The 18764-nt window shown below is 24.0% G+C and overlaps 2 protein-coding genes across 2 annotated transcripts; one reads left to right on the forward strand and one right to left on the reverse strand.

The window, feature by feature from the left end:
• Nucleotides 1-1216: 1216 nt before the first annotated feature.
• On the forward strand, nt 1217-10315 carry Bm4640 (GH05422p, putative; the record flags this gene model as incomplete). Its single annotated transcript, XM_043074430.1, has 11 exons — nt 1217-1384; nt 1691-1791; nt 2292-2403; nt 2529-2626; nt 2754-2864; nt 3063-3273; nt 3510-3677; nt 4327-4482; nt 9268-9326; nt 9418-9537; nt 10096-10315. 11 exons carry the CDS (start codon nt 1217-1219, stop codon nt 10313-10315), a joined length of 1524 nt encoding a protein of 507 aa, XP_042930364.1.
• Bm4639 (Uncharacterized protein) lies at nt 4614-7447 on the reverse strand (the record flags this gene model as incomplete). The annotated part of the gene is made up of 9 exons (XM_043074431.1): nt 4614-4733; nt 4938-5009; nt 5395-5460; nt 5609-5731; nt 6110-6244; nt 6322-6414; nt 6622-6707; nt 7021-7165; nt 7406-7447. 9 exons carry the CDS (start codon nt 7445-7447, stop codon nt 4614-4616), a joined length of 882 nt encoding a protein of 293 aa, XP_042930365.1.
• Nucleotides 10316-18764: the final 8449 nt, after the last annotated feature.

Here is an 18764-nt window from a genome sequence, read left to right on the forward strand (position 1 = left end):
GAAACCACAAAATCGAACAATAATCTTAGCAATAATTAAAAAACAAAAAGTAAACATACTTCGAAGCAAAAATTTAATGTCGAAACTTTTGACATTTCATGTTGAAGTTTGTAACTTGCTGAATGATGTCATAAAATTCCAATTTAGCAAATAGCTAGGAGAAAACTCAATTTGAATCCAATTTTACACATTAAAAGATGTACATGGTTAAACAAAAACCGGAAATACAACACATAGCATTTAATGTCCATTATATAGTTCTATTTATTAATCACACTTTTACATTTACATGCTTTTCAAACTATTCCTATTATTTTTTAATTCCTCTAATTTATTTACTCTTTAATTAAAAATAGGTTTTTTTTCTTCAAGAAAAAGAAAAGCTACTTTTAAAATTTTATGCATATCTTATATTGCACCATCCACAATTTGACACATTTATGTTTTTTCAATTTCTATGTTTAATTGAAATAATAAAAAACTTGTATCATCTAAATATCAAAAAGAAAAACAAGAAATTTTGAACATCGGAAACCGAAAATAGTGGAATTCCGCATCAATGGTAAAAGATACTGTCGGGCAGCTGTTATAGATTGGTGGTTGGTTTAATATTAAGATGCGTGCTAAATTTACTATGAAGAAAAAGTGAGAGATGAATGAATTGTGGGGGCATTACAGATTTGAAGGAGGATTAGAGATAGATGGAATTGCGATATTTAATAATTATGGTACTGAGAAAGAGATTGATAAGATTTTTAGAGAGCATATAGACAGGAGATTGAAGAAGAAAGTTTCAATAGAGAATGGTGAGAGAAATGAGTGTCATTTAGAAAATTTGTTATACAACTGATGAAGTTATTTGTTAAAATTTATATTAAGCATAAGTAGTCAGATAAAGCTTGATTTTTAATTGTATTAATCTAAAATTAAAATTTCAACCGTTTTTCCATACCGTTCATAGCATCTGTAACTTGTTGCCTCATTCTATTTATATGAAAAATTTTAATGGATTAAAATTAGTTAAAATTTGAATGTGGAAAATTGATATAGTAATTTGAATTTGTTCTTTTATAAAATGTTTTTATTATTATCACTTAATTAGCTTTTATTTCCAAATATTACTAAGATAAACAAAAATAATGAAATTATGGAGCAAAAATCGAACATAAATCCATTTTCTCCATTTAAATTTTTCATTTTCAGAACATAAAATGAAATGCATGGAGTTACGCTTTTAGTATTACTGCTATTTTCTGCATTAGCAACGGAAGAATCAAATTTGCTCGATAGCTTACATTTACCAGAAGAGCATATTCGATATTGGGTAAATCGTGATAATGCAGTGCGAAATTTATGCTTCAAAAATGAAATTTGTCGTTTAAAGGTTACTATTGTCTGTTTGTTTTTAAATAAATTTTTCAAATCTTTTTTTCCAGCAATTCTAAAAAAAAAAAGGTATTTCTAGCAATGGTAATTCATTATTAAATTAAAATCGATTCACTAAAATTGTTTTTTTTTTTCGTCCCATATGGTTCATATTATTTTGTTTTACATGAATCCATTTAATTGCGTTTCTCCAGTAAAATCTAAACTAATTATTAGCGATTAGATTATATTCTTTCCAAGTTTTTGTCCTTTTTAAAATAATGAATGCTATAAAAAGTGGTATCACATACGAATACAATTTCAGCATACAATAAACAACAAACATTGTTGGGGTTATGAGTCAAATTGTGAACCAGAAAACAGTTATTCTGCGCAAAAAACAAAATGCACAAAGTCAAACAGTTGGTTAGTTTCAAAATTTGTAGAGTTATTACTTCATATATATTTATAGACAAAAATATCAACTTTTTTTCTTCACCCTTCATTTTCATATCTGTATTTGTTGTATTCTGATAATTATTGTTTTGTATTCTTTATCGTATTTTAACTAGAAACAGGGTAATTTTTGTAATTGTATTTTAATAGTAAGATATTCCTCATTATCTAATTTTAGTATGCTTTTTTTTCTTCCATTTCCAACCATTCTTACTTTAAGATGCATACTGCGAGGGCAAAGTTTTGTTTATTGTTTGATTTTTATTTTGACCATTACTACTCCTTTTTTCTTAGTATAACTTATCATGATTTAGAGTTTCTTATTTTTAACTGTATAAATGTAAATGAAACAATATTTAACGACGAAACTGTCACTAAAAGTAAACATTTTTATTCAGGTTTCAATAAAGTATATAAAAAGCCGAAGGATATCAGTCAAATTTAATTATGCATTTACACTGATATTTTAGGGGCAGAAGCAGTACCGAATCAAAGTTAGAGACATTTCAAAATCAAGGTGATTTTCGGAAATTAGCACAAACATTTCACACTATCGAGCCAATTTGCATTTCAAATAATACTGTATGTATTCGCTATCTAAATATTTTTTATTTGGTTTCCCAATTATAATTATTTCAGGTGCAAATCATTCTTTAAACTGAAATTTCTTGCATTGATTCCGAAAAATTTAGTCAGTTTATTTACAGGAAGGTAGTTTTCTGGAATGTTCCAGTCATTTAAGATTCTGTTATGCAAGAAACATTTTCTTTGATTTCAAAAGTTTGAATTCGAAAACTTCGAAGAGGTGAATGATGTCATAATTTGGTTATTTCTGCAATATTTTAAATGAATTTAGAATTCATTAAAGTTATTGTTTGTGATTGCAACTCGTTCACAACAATTATTTTCTACAAAAAAACCTTGAATTTAAGGTACCGAAATGATGTGATCCGGAAGGGACAAGTTGGTGGAAACTGTAATGTACTGTTTGACGAGAAATTGCTACATAGCAGAGCGGATGAAAAGAGTTATTTGCAAAGTTGGTAAGTAATTGGTTTGCAGAAACTGAGGATGATGTTTTTCAGCGAAGTTCTTCCTCTAACATTATTAAATTTTCTCTTTAATCGACTACTATGTGACCTTTTTTAAAGGGTATTTCTTTCTTTTCCAGTACTTTGACTATGTTTTGATACTACTCTAATCATTTTGGATGGAACTGTAATTAATGTTAACCATTCTAGGGCTCATGAATTAGAGTATTTTAAATCGTACCGTGATTTTCGGATTTCGGAACATCGATGTGATGTAGTTTTTGATAAGCCAACAGTGCTAATTAAATTGGATGCATCAGTAAATATGTATCATCATTTCTGTGATTTTATCAATCTGTATGCTAGCCAACATATTAATGGTTCTGTTGATATGGATATCGATATCCTTTGGTGGGATACGGTTGGTTTTGTCATTCGATTAACAAATTTTGCTGATTATTCTTCTTTTGTATTAGCTATGTTAATCGAAGATTGAAAGTTACTCTTTCTGCTTCATTTAAATAGCGAAATTATAAAATTTGATCTATAACCGATCAAGTGACAGGTTCATGCTGAAATAAAAACTGATCCAGCTTGAGCTCAAAAAATTTAACAAAGTAATGGTTTACTATAGTCTTTTTTATGACATATTTTTAGTGGTTTAATGGCTTTGTTGATCCCACATTTGGAGCTACTTGGCGTGCTTTCACAGTGAACACACCTCATGAATTGATTGACCTGGATGGGAAAATGGTCTGTTTCCGGAATGCCATGTTTTCAATGCTTGCTAGACAGCGATTCGGTCTCTATTATAATATGCCATTAGTAAGTTTTTTTTTTAAAATAAATTTTTGTGGCTTTTTTGCAGAAGTTTGTAAACAAAATGTGAATAAAATACTAAAGAGTAGCTTATTTTAATAATGTAAAATATATGAAAGTGGTGATTTTTCAACTTAAAATGACCGAATTTGTTGACTTGGTTCTAGAGTACTTTTATAGGCCAAAATTCCATCAAGAGATTATGACTGAGTGACAGGGGAGAGGGAAAAAACTATTCTTGTTTGATTTATTTTGAATCCAATTGGATTTCTTTTGTCTTAGATACTTTGATTAAAGCTTATTGCTTTTTAGCTAAAAAAAAAAAAAAAAAAAAAAAGACATTTAATTGTTCAGTTTTTCTAACCTTATTTGTTGATTATGTTCCATAAATGTAGTTAGTATCATTTATACTCTTTCCATTTTTTAGTTACACTGCCTCAAGTACTTTTTATCTCACATTATAGACGCCAGGCAAACTCTATCATAATTGAAACCATAAAATGTCCTTAATATTTTGATGCATAAACCGTTATCTCATTAATTATCAGTCGATAATTAACAGAGCCGGGTATTTATCAATTTGTTAATAATAAACTTGTTGGAAATAGTAAAACTCGAGTTTTCAAAATTTAAATATTTGGAAAATTGTTTTTCGATTGATGGCTGTGAAGGAAGTGGCCTCATTCATGCATTTTCTCGGCATATTCTTCATCGTTTGATGATTCGACAAAATGGACCATTATTAAATAAGATTCGCGTAACGCTATTATCAAGGAGTACTCCATTCAGGAAAATAATTAACGAAGATGAGGTAAGTCAATAATTATGAATTATTTATTACTTCTTTTTAGCTGTTTATTTTGAATGTGATTAGGTTAAATATATTTATTTATTTTGTAAAAATATCTGAAGGAGAATATTTATGTATCCACTTTGTTAAGCTCATAAGCTATCTTTGTTGCTTTGGTTACCACCGCTTGTTTGTACACCAACGGATGCATTTTCGATTTCACTTTCATCAAATGTTTCTACTTGTTTCAATTCAATTGGAACGAGCACTGTCTGAAAATTTATTTTTTACTCAATTATGTTAATTCTTTGGTTCGTCTTTCAAAATTCAAAAATTTTTCATATATTGAAAAGTTTTTTTTTTTTTTTTTTTCAATTTTTAGCGTTTTTTACTTACACATGTTTTTTATACAATAAAGATAGTCAAAGAAATAAGCTATTTCCTTTTCGATCTTTTGAAAAAATTCTTTGACTGACCTGTTGTCCGATGAGAGGTTGCGTGAAAAAGTAGCCGCGTGTTATTCGATCACTTTGAATGTGCCGTAAATTCTTGAAAAGTATATTCAAAATTCCAGCGCAGCATAATGCGGAAAAAAAACAGATGCTTTTTTGAGCAAGAATATTTTTATTTGAAATGAAAATTTCGAATCATCGAATTATGAAATTTAATGTAGCTTATTAATGTTTCATTGCATTCCTTGCTTCATCCTAATCAGTAACTTTTCCTGTGTATATCTTAAAAATTACTGCTGGTTCTGGGATTTGTCAATCTTATCGCTTGAAACTTATGTGACATTTCGCTTGGAGCTTATGTAACATTAACGCTACTGGGTTGTCAGATCTTTTATTCATATAGTTTTAATTACAAAAAGAGTAATTTCTTTTTCTTTCGAAATATTTATCGGAATGTGTTACCTTGTATGGGAGAAAGTACCATGTGCAAACTGTACATAGCTACTCGTGTATTGGATACAATTCGATTAAGTTCTAGGAAATTTTCCTGAAAAGTGATCATAAATTTTAATGAACGAATGAGTGAATGAATGTTCACTTGTAATTTTAAAAAATACTTACTTTCTGCTCTTTTTTCTTTTTTGATAGATCAAGAATGCAATTTGTTCATGTAAATTTATTGAGCAAGCAGTAACCTCATAAAATGACCATCCTTGACCTCGTATTTGTTTATCTTCACCATAGATTAAGTATGCCGTCCAAATGAATACTGTCACGGCAACAATAAAGCTGATACTAGTAAATGCAATACAAAGCATCTAAAATATTCATTAATAAATAAGAAATAAAAATATAAAAACATTGATAATATTCGTATCACTTTTAAAAAGATGTAATGTTGATCTGTTTTTTTTTTTTTGATTTCTATCAGAACTATTTTGAAAATGAAAAATTTAGAAATCATAAATTTCTAAAGCAGTAAGGAAAATGCGATCATTAGATGATATGTGAAAAGATTTGGATGCTTATCTATCCACTACAAATCATACTTAAAGATTTGTTTTATTCAAATTGAAATTAGTAAATAATAATCATACAAAGAAAGGATAGAATTGCTTTTCTTCAACTATTTAATTTAATGTTTCCAAAATTTTTACACAAGTTTAATTTTTATTGCAAAATTTTCCAATTTTTACCAGAAATGTCCGTGTTGGCCTATATCTTATGAAACATAAAATAGTGGAAGCATTCAGCATAAATGCGAAACTTGCAATAACAGCCAGATAATACGGACAGCCATCATAAAAAACACATATTATACCAAAAATCATCTGTAAAATAATCAAATTAATAAAGAAATTGAAAGCTTAGTGGGATTTTTTTTCAAATTTAAATAAATGTCATTTACTAATTGAAGTGCTGCACCAAAAGCGACCAAAGTAAGAGTGAGTAATGTTCGTGCTTGCATTAGTATAACTTGGTTTGTAACCACTTGATCAATCTAAAATTTGAAATTTATGAAATCAATTTTTCCATAATTGTTTTATTTTTGTTATGTAGCATTTGGAATTTTTATTTTATTTTTTTATTTTATTAAAATTTCAGAAATTTCTAAATTTCAAAGTTTTCCACTATTAACTAATAAGAAATACCTTTTCAATACCAATTAGTTTAACAAGAAAATGATAAAAAATAATAACAAGCATACATGGAATGACGGCGAATTGACGGTTCCTTTGGACGTTGAACTTTCAATCATTTGATTTACATTGTGGATATTTGCAATTGTACGTACTGAAAATTTCATATGTAACAAAGGATTGTCATGAAACCATGATTGAAAAAAAAAAAAAAAGATAAATGAAATTTCATAAATCGAATTTTGTATTTTTTTATAAGAGAATTTCTTAGTTTTGTAATCACTTACATTTCCTATCTGTTTTGCAGATAAACTTCTGAAATAACAATAGTTTGCAATTTTATATCTAATAACTAATCTTTATTACTATCTTTAATTTTTAAATTCCTTAAAGAATTTCTCGATTTTTTTCCTTAATTTAAGGCATTTATGTGTTCGAGGGAAATTTGAAAAAATTTCACTATATACCTGTAGATTTTGTTGTTACAGTATCATCTGATTCTACCGTTGTAATGGAATCTGTATGATTCCGTTGAATTCCACAACCATCAATCAAGTGTTGTAGTCCATAGGTATCACGATAGTAAACAGTGGGCGGGAATGATCCAACTGGCTTAAAAAAAAAGAAACGAATTAATTAATTCTGAATTTTAGAAATTCGACAATTATGTTACTAAGTTTATTATTTACAAATATTAAATATTTTACTTTTGATTGTTATTAATGTGAGATTAAATATCCTTAAAATAGTGATTATATTTAATTGTGACTACCACAGGAGAATTTAATATTCAGGTACATGGATTACTGATTAGAATTTAATAATTAGAAAACATGAACGATATTAACGAACTAGACTGTTTGAAGAAGTCCTATAGGGAATTGGTGCAGCCATAATGATAGCATGCAAATGAATCTCGAAAATATATATCAGTTTAACGATAACCGATGGAATATGATATTATTATTATCAATTTCATCTCAAATTCATCGTTAATGCATTCGTTCGATACAAATTCATCCATTATTTGAAGCTGTAATCTTTTTTTTTTTTTTAATTTATGAATTAAATTGAAGTGATGAAAATGATAAATGAAAATTAATGATGTATAAGAATGAAATCTAAATCATTCATAGTGTCTAAAAATTAGAATGTAAGAAGTATCGTATTTTATTTAATATATTTACAGCAAATAAATTTAAAAAAAAAATGGAATAAAAAATAAAGGATAGATGAATAAGATATGAGCGCAATAAATGATAATATTCATGATATTAATAAAATGAGATTAATTTATGGTTAAATCAAAATCTAAATCTGCTTAATTTAAAATAAATACGAAATTGATGGAATTAATTGAAGAGAAAATAGATTGGAATTTTTAACATTATTCTCCTTAATTAATAATACTCTAAGCATAATACTATAAGCATATTAATTTAATTTTTAGTTAAAATTATTTCGCTAATTGATATATTAATTTTTTCTGTGTAGTTATACAAAATGAATAATTCATTAATAGCTATAGTAATTAAAAGAAAAATTTTAACAATACTTTTCAGTACTGATAAATGTTAACAATATATGTTTAGAAAAGAAAAAGAAAGAAAAAAAAACTTGATAGAATTATAGTGTGATTATTTGTTAAGGTGAAGAAAGTAAGATTGAAGAGGAATGAAGAAGTATGTAATGTTTGAAGTGAACAATTTATTGATGCATTTAAAGAATGAAATTGTTAAAATGGTTCAGTTAGTTAGCTAACACTGATTCACAATGATAAGATACACACACATACACACACAAATAAACAAAAAGATAGACAAACAGACGGATTTATCTATTGGCAGTTAAAGTCTATTATCACTCTTTATCCTATCATCCTTATCCATTCATTCATTCATTGATGATCGTTTTTCAAAAAAGATGTGATAGCACTTGAAATGATTATGTTAAGCGTTTTGAGCAGAAATTTTTGTTGCAATAGAAATGATGGGATTACTTTATGTTATAATTATATCATCTTAAAATGTGTTCTCTTTTCAGTATTTTTTCAGCTTTTTCTTTCCTTTTCATTCTAAGTAGTAATTAATATATGTTTTTTGATTGATCGATTTATTTGATTATTTAATTTTTCAAGTAAAAATATATAAATTTATACGAGAGAAATGAAATGTTATTTCAAAAAAAAAAACGAAAGATTAATAACTTATGTTATTTTTTCTTTTCTTGTCGCCTTACTTTATCTTTTTTCTTTCTGCTTGTTTGTTTGTTCTTTCTTTTGATACTGTCTGAAATTAAAAATTTTTGAGCCAGCATTTCAATTTTCAACTGATATATTCGTCCATCTCATCTACAATGATTATTTTCTTTTTCTTTTTTTTTTTTTTTTTTTTTTTTGTTTATTTTGAATTTTTGCCACTTGATATGATAGATGATATCAAGGCTATTTATATCCGCTATTCAAAAACAAAATTAATTGCAGTTAATTTATAACGATTTCGGTATATAATTAGATTATGCTAACTATGCATTCATTTTAATTTTTACTAATATTTATTTATTAAGTATCAATTAATTAATATTTATGTACTATTGCTGTATTATTTCAATTTTCATATTAAATTTACTTTTCTAAATTTAATAACTTATTATAATCGTTTTTTTTTTTTTTTTTTTTTCTTTCTTTTTTTCTTAAAAACATTATATAATTTTAGCTAATGGATGTTTTGAAGAGTATTCCGGATGTTATTGAAAGACAAATTGATTATAACAGGTTTCTGTTATTAATATTCTTTGTTTAATTCTTTAATTCTTTTTTATTTTGAATTTCAGTTTTTATAATTAATGTTGTTGAATTATTGTAGAAGCATTACATTTTTACAACAATTGGAAATAACACATAATAGTGATATATTCATTGGAATGCATGGTAGTGGTTTAACGCATTTGTTATTTTTACCGGATTGGGCTGTCATCTTCGAATTGTATGTTTTCGTTTCATATATGTTTTTTTTTTTTTTTTTTTTTGGATTGCTTATATGTCTTTAGTGAAGATTTTTTTCCGGTTTGGACTCTCATCTTGAAATTGCATGCTTCCGTTCATATATATATGTATTTTTAATATATTTCTAAATTGATTATATTTTAGCGAAGATTAATCATAAGTGATAAATGATTGATTTTGTTCAAAAATTTTGCTATATATGATAGACAAATAAGAAGTGGAAAAGAAGGGGGAGAGAGAGAAAGTGAAAGAGGGAGGACAGTAAAAGAGGGAATGAGGATGTTCAAAGTTAGATTTTATTTTTAATTTTTGTTTCCTTTTTTTCGGACTTGTTTTTGTTTCGTTTTTTTTTTTTTTGTCAAAACTTTTTTGCAAAAATTTAATGATTATTTACTATTTATTATAAAATTATATCATTTGTTAATTAGGAATAGACTGTATTAAGCAATTCAAGAGCTTTAATACTGATTTTGTATTTGTTTTCTTTGATTTTGATTTTAATTATTTATATTGTTTAATTTCTGTCCAATATTTTAAGGTACAATTGTGGTGATACGAATTGTTATTGGGATTTAGCACGTTTAAGAGGTGTTAAATATTTTACATGGACAAAAAGTGATAAAGTATTTCCAGTTGGTGACGGTATACATCCACAAACGGGTAAGCTACATCAAAAATTTCAGAATTATCGATTTGATCGGGATGAATTTCGAAGGCTTGTTCTGATGGTAAGCGTGATTTTTTATGTTTGTTTGTAGGTTGAATTTTTAGGAATTTCTCATCGTATCTTTTAGTGAAGTTGTAAATATATTAGCTTTAATTGAATTTGATTATTCATATATTTTAATTTGCAGGTATGAATTTAATAGATGAAATAATACAAATTAGAGATTTCAAATATTTTTTCATAATACTGATTATTATTTTTTGCTTGAATTTTTCAAATTTCTTGATTTTTTTCTTTTTTTTTTTTTTGCATGATAAAGCAACTTTTGTGTGAGCTATGTTTTAATCTTTGTTCATTTTAAACATTCAAAGTACAGTTCAAATTATATATTTTTTTTTAATGGTCATAGCTATGAATGAATTATAAAATTTGTTCCTTTGAAATTTATTAGTATTTTTCAAAATTTTTGCTAGTAATTATAGCAGTATTCATTATGGATAAGAAGTTTATGTAAAATTAAAATATTAAAAAAAATTTTATATGTCATAAAATCAGTTCAGTTTATTTAAGCAAGTGGAATATGTGCTAAGTCATCCAGCATATGTCATAGAATTACGGAAACAAAAACGAAAACAGCATAATGAAGAACTGTGAAGAATTGTTTATTTTGTTTATGCAAATTTTGAATATGGGCTTTTAATTGTAGATTTGATTTTTTTTATTCTGTATTTTTTTTTTTAATTTAATTCATTTATTATCATTTTAAGTTAGATTTCGTTATTTTATGTAAAATATTGCAGCAAATTTTAAGCTTATCGTACATTTGATAGAGAAAATAGCTAATGGGATTGTGTAAATTAGATTAGCCTGAAATGATTGATGAAATTAATTCAATTTGTGTTTAGATCGTTTTTATCAGTTTTTTTTATCTATTCATATAAAAATTATTGCATCTTTTAGTTTAAATCAGAATAACATTTTACCTTCCTCAGTTCTAGTTATTATTTGCTTTTTATTTCTATTACAAAATTTAATGATCGTCGAGGAGCATCATTCTGTCTCTTTTTTGTAGGAGAATGAAAGATATGGGTAAAATTAGAATTGTAATCATTTCAGAGCAAAATTATGTGACGAAAGTAGTTGCACCTTTTAGATGAAATTCTTTATGAAAATTGTTAATTAGCTTACTTTTTCATATCGTAAATGATATTCTTTCATATCGATTGGCTTTCATTTCCTTTTTTTTTTTGAAAAATTGTAAAATATATTTGTTACTTGTTTGAATTTGTTAAATTGTTTTCTTGTTATTATTGTTGTAATTGTCTGAACAAATACTTCATGTATTTCTTTTCATTTTCTCTGTTTTTTTCTTTTTTAAAGAAAATACAACCGATTAATAATTTGTTAAGTACCAAGAATTTTTTTATACCATCATTTATGATTAGTAAAATAATAATTATTATTGATATTGGATGACATCTTTTTACACTCATAATGACTGAATATTTTTATTAATCTTAGTATTACATTAGTTACTGCAAAATTTCGTATTATTATTTATTCATAATGATTAAATAATGTTAATTATCAATCATAAAAGAATCAATAATGATTATTAGTATTGCAATGATGAAGGAGAATGAAATGTTGAATTAAGTGATAGAATTATGACATTACTAATCAGTAAATCTTCAACATTTGTTATCTCTTTGATAAACGGAAATGCGTCATTAAATGCAATGAATAAACTACTAAACATCAGTGGGATGTGAGTGAATAGACACTGATGAATGATAATTTATTAAATTTATTAATTTAACAATATAATACAGTAAACAAATAGCAGTAATTGATATGTGAAAAGCACTAACTTTGTATTATGAAATTTCATAGTTTATTTAAATATTGAAAAAGAAAAAAACAAAAAAAAGGAGGGAAACAGAAATTTTAATTGTCAGGAAAGCGTATGGTAAAGTTTTTATTTATTTATTTTAATCAATCAGTTCCTAGCTATTTGTAAAAAAAAAAAGATAAATCAATAATCGGTGATAATAGGGGAACAATAATTTTGTTTTTACCGCTAAAGTACAATCGAAAGTATAACTTCAACAATTTTTCTATTTTTGGTTTTTAATTGAATAAAAAAAAAAATGAAAGAGAAGAAAAAGGGAGGGAGAGAAAGAAAAAGAAAAACGAAGAATAAGCAAAGGAAGGAAGAGAAAAATGATTGATAATCACTTTTCCAACTTTTTGTGCTAAAATCTGAAAATAATTTTTACATTACCAATTTGTAACAAAATATGGAAAGCATATTATTATACCTCTCTCTTCTTTCTTTTTATTTCTTATCCCACTTTTTCTTTTCTCATAATAATATCTGACAATGCAATTCATTAAATTAAAAATCAAAATTTTCTGTCATTTGTCTCATAATATATTAGTCAGTATGTCTTAAGTTATATACTTACAATTTTCTTCATAAATTTTTCGCTATGCTTAATAATTTTTAGTTAAAATAAATTTAAAATTTGTTATATCAAATGATGATTTCTTTATTATCAACTTTTTTATTGAATATAAGAGATAAGAAAATTTTAACATTCATTGCAATTTTGCGTAATAATAAAATTCAAATTAAAAAAACTAAAGACGTATAAGAGACGATAATAATAGGTGGGATAAATAAACAACGAAATTTTCAAATCATAATAACATAAATATCAAATATTTGTTTATTAGAACAAATTAATTAAACGGATTGATGTCATTAAGTCATTAACTAGTTGTCACTATTATCGTCATTATCATTACCAATTAAATTATCAATTATTATCAACTCAATACTCATTTGATAGCAGTGACGATGATGATAAAATATCTGGTGACTATTATTATCATTTACCATATAAAAAGTTTGTTATGCAAAATTTTTGAATTAATTTATGAATAAAATAATGAATTCAATAGTTACATTTGATTAAAATGTTAATTAAATTTTACCATTTAAAAGTGCAATGAGTGCTTATTGATCAGTGAATTATTTAAGAAATAAAATTCCAATATTGTCAGGTAATCATTTTATCATAAATGAATGATTAATTAAATTTTGTGATATTAACGATTTTTTTTCCTTTTAATATTATAATAATATTGGTTGCAAACATATGAGAAAAATTTCCTTTCTTCAAGTCATTTCGAAAATTAAAGTGAAAAAAAAAAAACCTATATGTGACCAAAGGTACAATAATGGTACAATAAATGACAAAATTTCCATATTAATGAAATGAAACAAAAATAGCAAATCATCGTAGAAACAAAAAAAAAAGCTAAATGAGAATTAAATTTTAATATTAACAATGAAGCTATGCTAAATACAATAAGTTTATTATAATTTATATAAATCATAATTTAAAAAAATTTTTTTTGTAAATTAAAATATTAAAAATGAACTTTTTTTTAATTCTTTTGCTCTCTCGTTATCATTTTATTTTTTAAAAGAATCATCGCATAACTGATGATGATTACATTTGAGCTGATTGGTGAATAGAAGAAGCAAGTACTTCGAAATGTCAACAACAATACGCTTTTAGCACAAATGCTTTAAAAAAAGAAAGAAAAGATAAAATCCGAAATCCATTGGGAGTAACGGATAATGTTTTCTTTACTTTAAGTAAAATTCAATTTTTTAATTTTCATTTCATTGCTGCAAAGCAAAATCGGCAATTGAAATATACTTTTTTTTTTAGCAATCCTTAAAAAATATAGTGTAGTTGTCTGATTTGTTATTTGAAATTAGTTTTTAGGAAGGCGATGAAGTGGCGATTGTGGTATGGAAGAAAATGGTAAAAATATCAACAAATTGTTGATATTTCGAATTCATTATTGTCGTTTTTCCTTATTCTTTTTTTAAAAACAAAACATTTTTTTGTTTAAGTTATAAGAATTTTACCAATTCGTAATTTAACATGTTATTCCAGATTTTATAACTTCAAATAATAGAAATGATGATGCACTGATAAAATTTAAATTATTATAAGATTAATATGGTGATTATTATTTCGTTTAATAGTGTTAAGTTTTTGATTACTAATTGCAATTCTTAATAGCACAATTTTTCTTTTTTTTGATTAATGTCTTTGAATGCAAACTATTTTATAATTAAACGCTTAATTATTTTCAATTAAATAGCAAAATTTAACATAAAAATATATCAATTATATGACATTCATATATAAATGTTATAATAATAATAACATTAATAATAATAATAAATAATAATAACAATAATAATAATAATTCCTTAAAAATAACAAAAAGAAAAATAAAAAATCCTTTTGCGAAAGAAATTAAAAGATTGTTACCATTATTATAATATTCCAATAGTCACTGGACGATTAATTTCCAAAATTTTAATTAAAAGAAAAAAGTAGCATTTTTCATATCATTTCTAATTTAACATTATTTTCTACAACTTCATTATTCTTCTAATTCAACTACATTTTATCATGGAATAAAAGTTAATTTAATATGAAATTCATTACATAACAATAGATATTTGCTAACAAAAAAATAAAACAAGTTAAAAAAAATTAAAAAAACGAAAGTTTTGTTATTGATGATGACAACATGTAAACCCAATTAATTAGGTTAAATTTATCATAAGCAAATCAGTTCGTCATTTGTGTCATTCTTTTCTTTCATTTCCATTTTTTTTCTCAAATCACATTCTATGGAAAATAGTTCATCCATTTAATTATATACATTTCCTTTTTGCAATCATTAAAAATTTTTTAGTTTTTACTTTTTGCAATTTTTGGCCAACCGTTCTTTGCATTATTAGCATTAGTGACAAATAACAGTTGCACTTTTAAAAATAAATGACCATCCCAAATTGTGATATTATCAAGAAATGATTAATTCATTTATTATTTAATAATGAAATTTTGAATAATAATAGAAGCTGTGAAAATTTTTGTTCTTATTTTGTTATTTATAATTCACTAATCTTCATGCAATTAAGTTGTAAATATTAACTTAGCAATTTGATCAAAAATTTTTGTTATTCAAAAAATAATTAAAAAATTAAGTTAACTTTCTTTTTTTGTCATTAGATATCACTTTTAAAAGGTTATTATTATTATTATTATTATTATTATTATTATTATTATTATTATTATTATTATTATTATTATTATTATCATTATCATTATTATTGTTATTACTATTAATGATCATTATTAATATTATTACTGCTACTATTATTATTTTATTATTATTTTTATCAGCAAAAGTAATTTTTATCTATAAAATGATAAATGTGACAAATAATTTTGCAGTGATAGTGGAAAAGAAATTTTAAACAAATTTAATTTTCCTTGTCTAATGTATGTTAATTAATAAAAAATTTGGAATTGCAATTAATTTAGAATATTCATTAAAAATAGAGTGAAAATAATTATGTTTAAAAGTTTGTTGACAAATGATCATTTCATTAATGATAGTGATTTACCATATATTATTAACTTGATGTTATTTTTTCTGGAACTTTGATATATTCTTTAACGATTAACAATTAGACCTCTTTATCTCGTGTTTACTTTCTCTTTTCTTTCCTTTTTTTATTATTCATTAATTTAAATTTAAATTCCCTTTCCAGTGGTTTTCATTTCTTCTTAAAAAATAATAGCATATTGCTAACATTTTTATAATATTAAGGTAAATATTATAAATTAGTAAATCTAAAATAAAATGGTTTCCTGTGTCAAAGTCCGGATTTAAAATTGTTTTTTATTATCTTGATATAATTTCAGGAGATTAATAACCACTGTGAATACATCACTTTGTTTGTTTGTTTGACCATTCAGTTGATTATTATCAAAAATGAAAACATTGAATATCACAATTATTATTCAAAAAGAAAAGAAAATGCAATAATTTTACTATCACTTACATTTTTTTAATCATAGATTTATTTTTGTTTGCCTTATTATTACTCTTCTTTTTCCTTATTTTAAATCACTTTTTATTTTCTGGTCTTTCAATTTTTTTTATTTCATATATAACTTATTATATTAGATTAAATTTGATAATGAAATGATCTAAACTACCACCTTTATTAACTAATTAACTCATTATATTTAATCTAGTAGCATTTTATACAATTAAAATTAGAAGCCACATAATTTATATTTTTGTTTATTTTCAAAAAAAAAAAAAAAAAAAATGGCAGTAAGCAAATATTTATGATTAAAGCAAATGAAACATGAATGGAAACTATGAAATTAAAAAAAAAAGACAAAGAAAAACAAATTTTTAATGAAATTTTAAAATAAAGATTTCATCTGTTAAATTTATCTCATCTCATATTTTATCCGAAAAACACAACGGACAAAATTATTCAGAATATTTTACTAGTATAAAAAAGTAATTATAATTGATAATACTTAAATTATATGCACATATATATATATATATATATTTATTTATTTATTTTCTACATTGGTTAATTAAGTTCTTGGTTTGATTTACTTATTTTACATGCACATTTATTCAGTTTTACACTAATTTTTTCATTTCATTTACATTATGCATTTAACTTTTTTTTTTCACCAAAAATTTTCTCTTTTTCTCCTTTCTCTATCACTTCATTTCTGCTTTTCACTTCGTAATCATTCCGTTAATCGATTATAATTTGAATAAATGAATGGGTGAAATTTTCATATATTCATTTATATTACTATTACTTCCTGGCACCATATTTCAAATTTCAGATTTATTCATTCATATTTTTTCTTAAAAGGGATACTTTCGTCAAGTGGCGTTTTACATAAGGCTAAATAACCATTTATATTAAAACTTTCTCTCTTTTTTTATTTAATTATTTAAGAAAAAGAAGCAAAAAAAAATTAATAAAAAATAGTGATTTGGAAGAAATGGAAAAAAATAAATTTAAAAAAAAAAATGTTCGATATAGTTTATTATATTTTAATACATTAAATCAATCAAAAACTACTCTTTTTATGAAATTCATATTTATGTAATTTTTTCATTGAAAAGAATTTGTAATTTTTCTATTGTTTGTGCTTTTTTTTTTTGTAAAAAAAAGTTGTTCTATTTTATACATTTAATGGAAATATGAAATTCATTTTTCATTTTCATTATATTAAATGATTCCTCATTTCCCCGCTCGCTACATTCGACAAGTAAATATTTTAGAAAAAAATTCAACAAATGTAATTTAACAAAAAATTTAACAAATATTTGAATCGAAAGATTTCATAAACTTACAATTTTTTGATAAGCAAAATGATTTGCACATGGATAAAAGAAGCTATATTTTAAGTATATATTCATTTTCAATCAGTTTACTAAAAAGTTTCACACTTAGAAAATGAAAAAAAAAAAATAAAAAATAATTAAGAATAAGCCTTTTCTTTCATCTCTTATTTTCTTTTTTTACATTAAAAAAAAATTTTTTTAATTTTGACACATATGTATATGTGTTATAATCGGTGCTAAATTCATTATTTTTTAAATTTTATTCTTACATATTTGTCTCTTTTTATTTTACTTTATTTTTTTATAAATTTTTATTCATTTACTCATTTTATAAAAAAAAAGGCAGTTTAATGCTATTAATTTCCCGTTTTTTTAAATTTATACTAAATTTATATTATATTTAATTTGGAAAAATAATTACCATTCCTTTTGTATCAATTTTTTCACAAACATTTCAGAAAAAAAGAAAAGAAACGAAGCCAAAAAAATTTTTCAAACAATAATTTCTTTTTTAATAAAACTATTAATTTAACGAATCATTCGCGACGTTTTAGAAAAATTATTGCTTAAAAGTCAAAGATACCGTGTGGAAATAAAATTCAATTGCTTCCTTAATTAATTTATCAATGTTAAATGGAAAAAGCAAAGGAGAAAAAAATAAAATCATCATTTTAATGTTTTTTTTTAAGCTTTACCAAATAATATTCATTCATCTAAATCTTGAAATTTTGATTATTTAATTATTCAATGATTAGTATTTAATATTTTCATATTATTATATTACACCAAAGATAACTGATGCTAATTAATAAATTAAAAAAATTGCTATCGAAATGAAGTGGAATTCAAAATTATAAATAAGGCGAAGAAAAATATCTATTCAAATATTTATTATTTTGCACGGTTTCGTCTTTCTTTCTTTTTCTTTTTTAAATATGAAATTACAAATTTTTTTTGAGCAAATATAATGAGATGCTTTTAAGGAAACAAATTTTGATTAAACAAAAATTTTATTTTAGTTTTTGTTACATTTGTTATTTTTATAAAAAGGATAGGGAAAAAAGTTTTTTTTTAAAAATTTTAAGAAATAGAAAAAAGCACACAGAGAGAGTTGAAATTTCACTTTTATTTAAAATAATATGAAAAAATAAAAAAAGGTTCGTGATTTTATTCAAAAAAAAAACAAGATAAAGAATTACAACAACGAAAAAAAGCAAAGCAAAATAAATGAAAAATTAAATGAATTTTCATTATATATAGTA

The sequence above is a fragment of the Brugia malayi genome (genome assembly GCF_000002995.4).
Source record: "Brugia malayi strain FR3 genome assembly, contig: Bm_v4_ChrX_scaffold_001, whole genome shotgun sequence".
Lineage (NCBI taxonomy): Eukaryota > Metazoa > Nematoda > Chromadorea > Rhabditida > Onchocercidae > Brugia > Brugia malayi.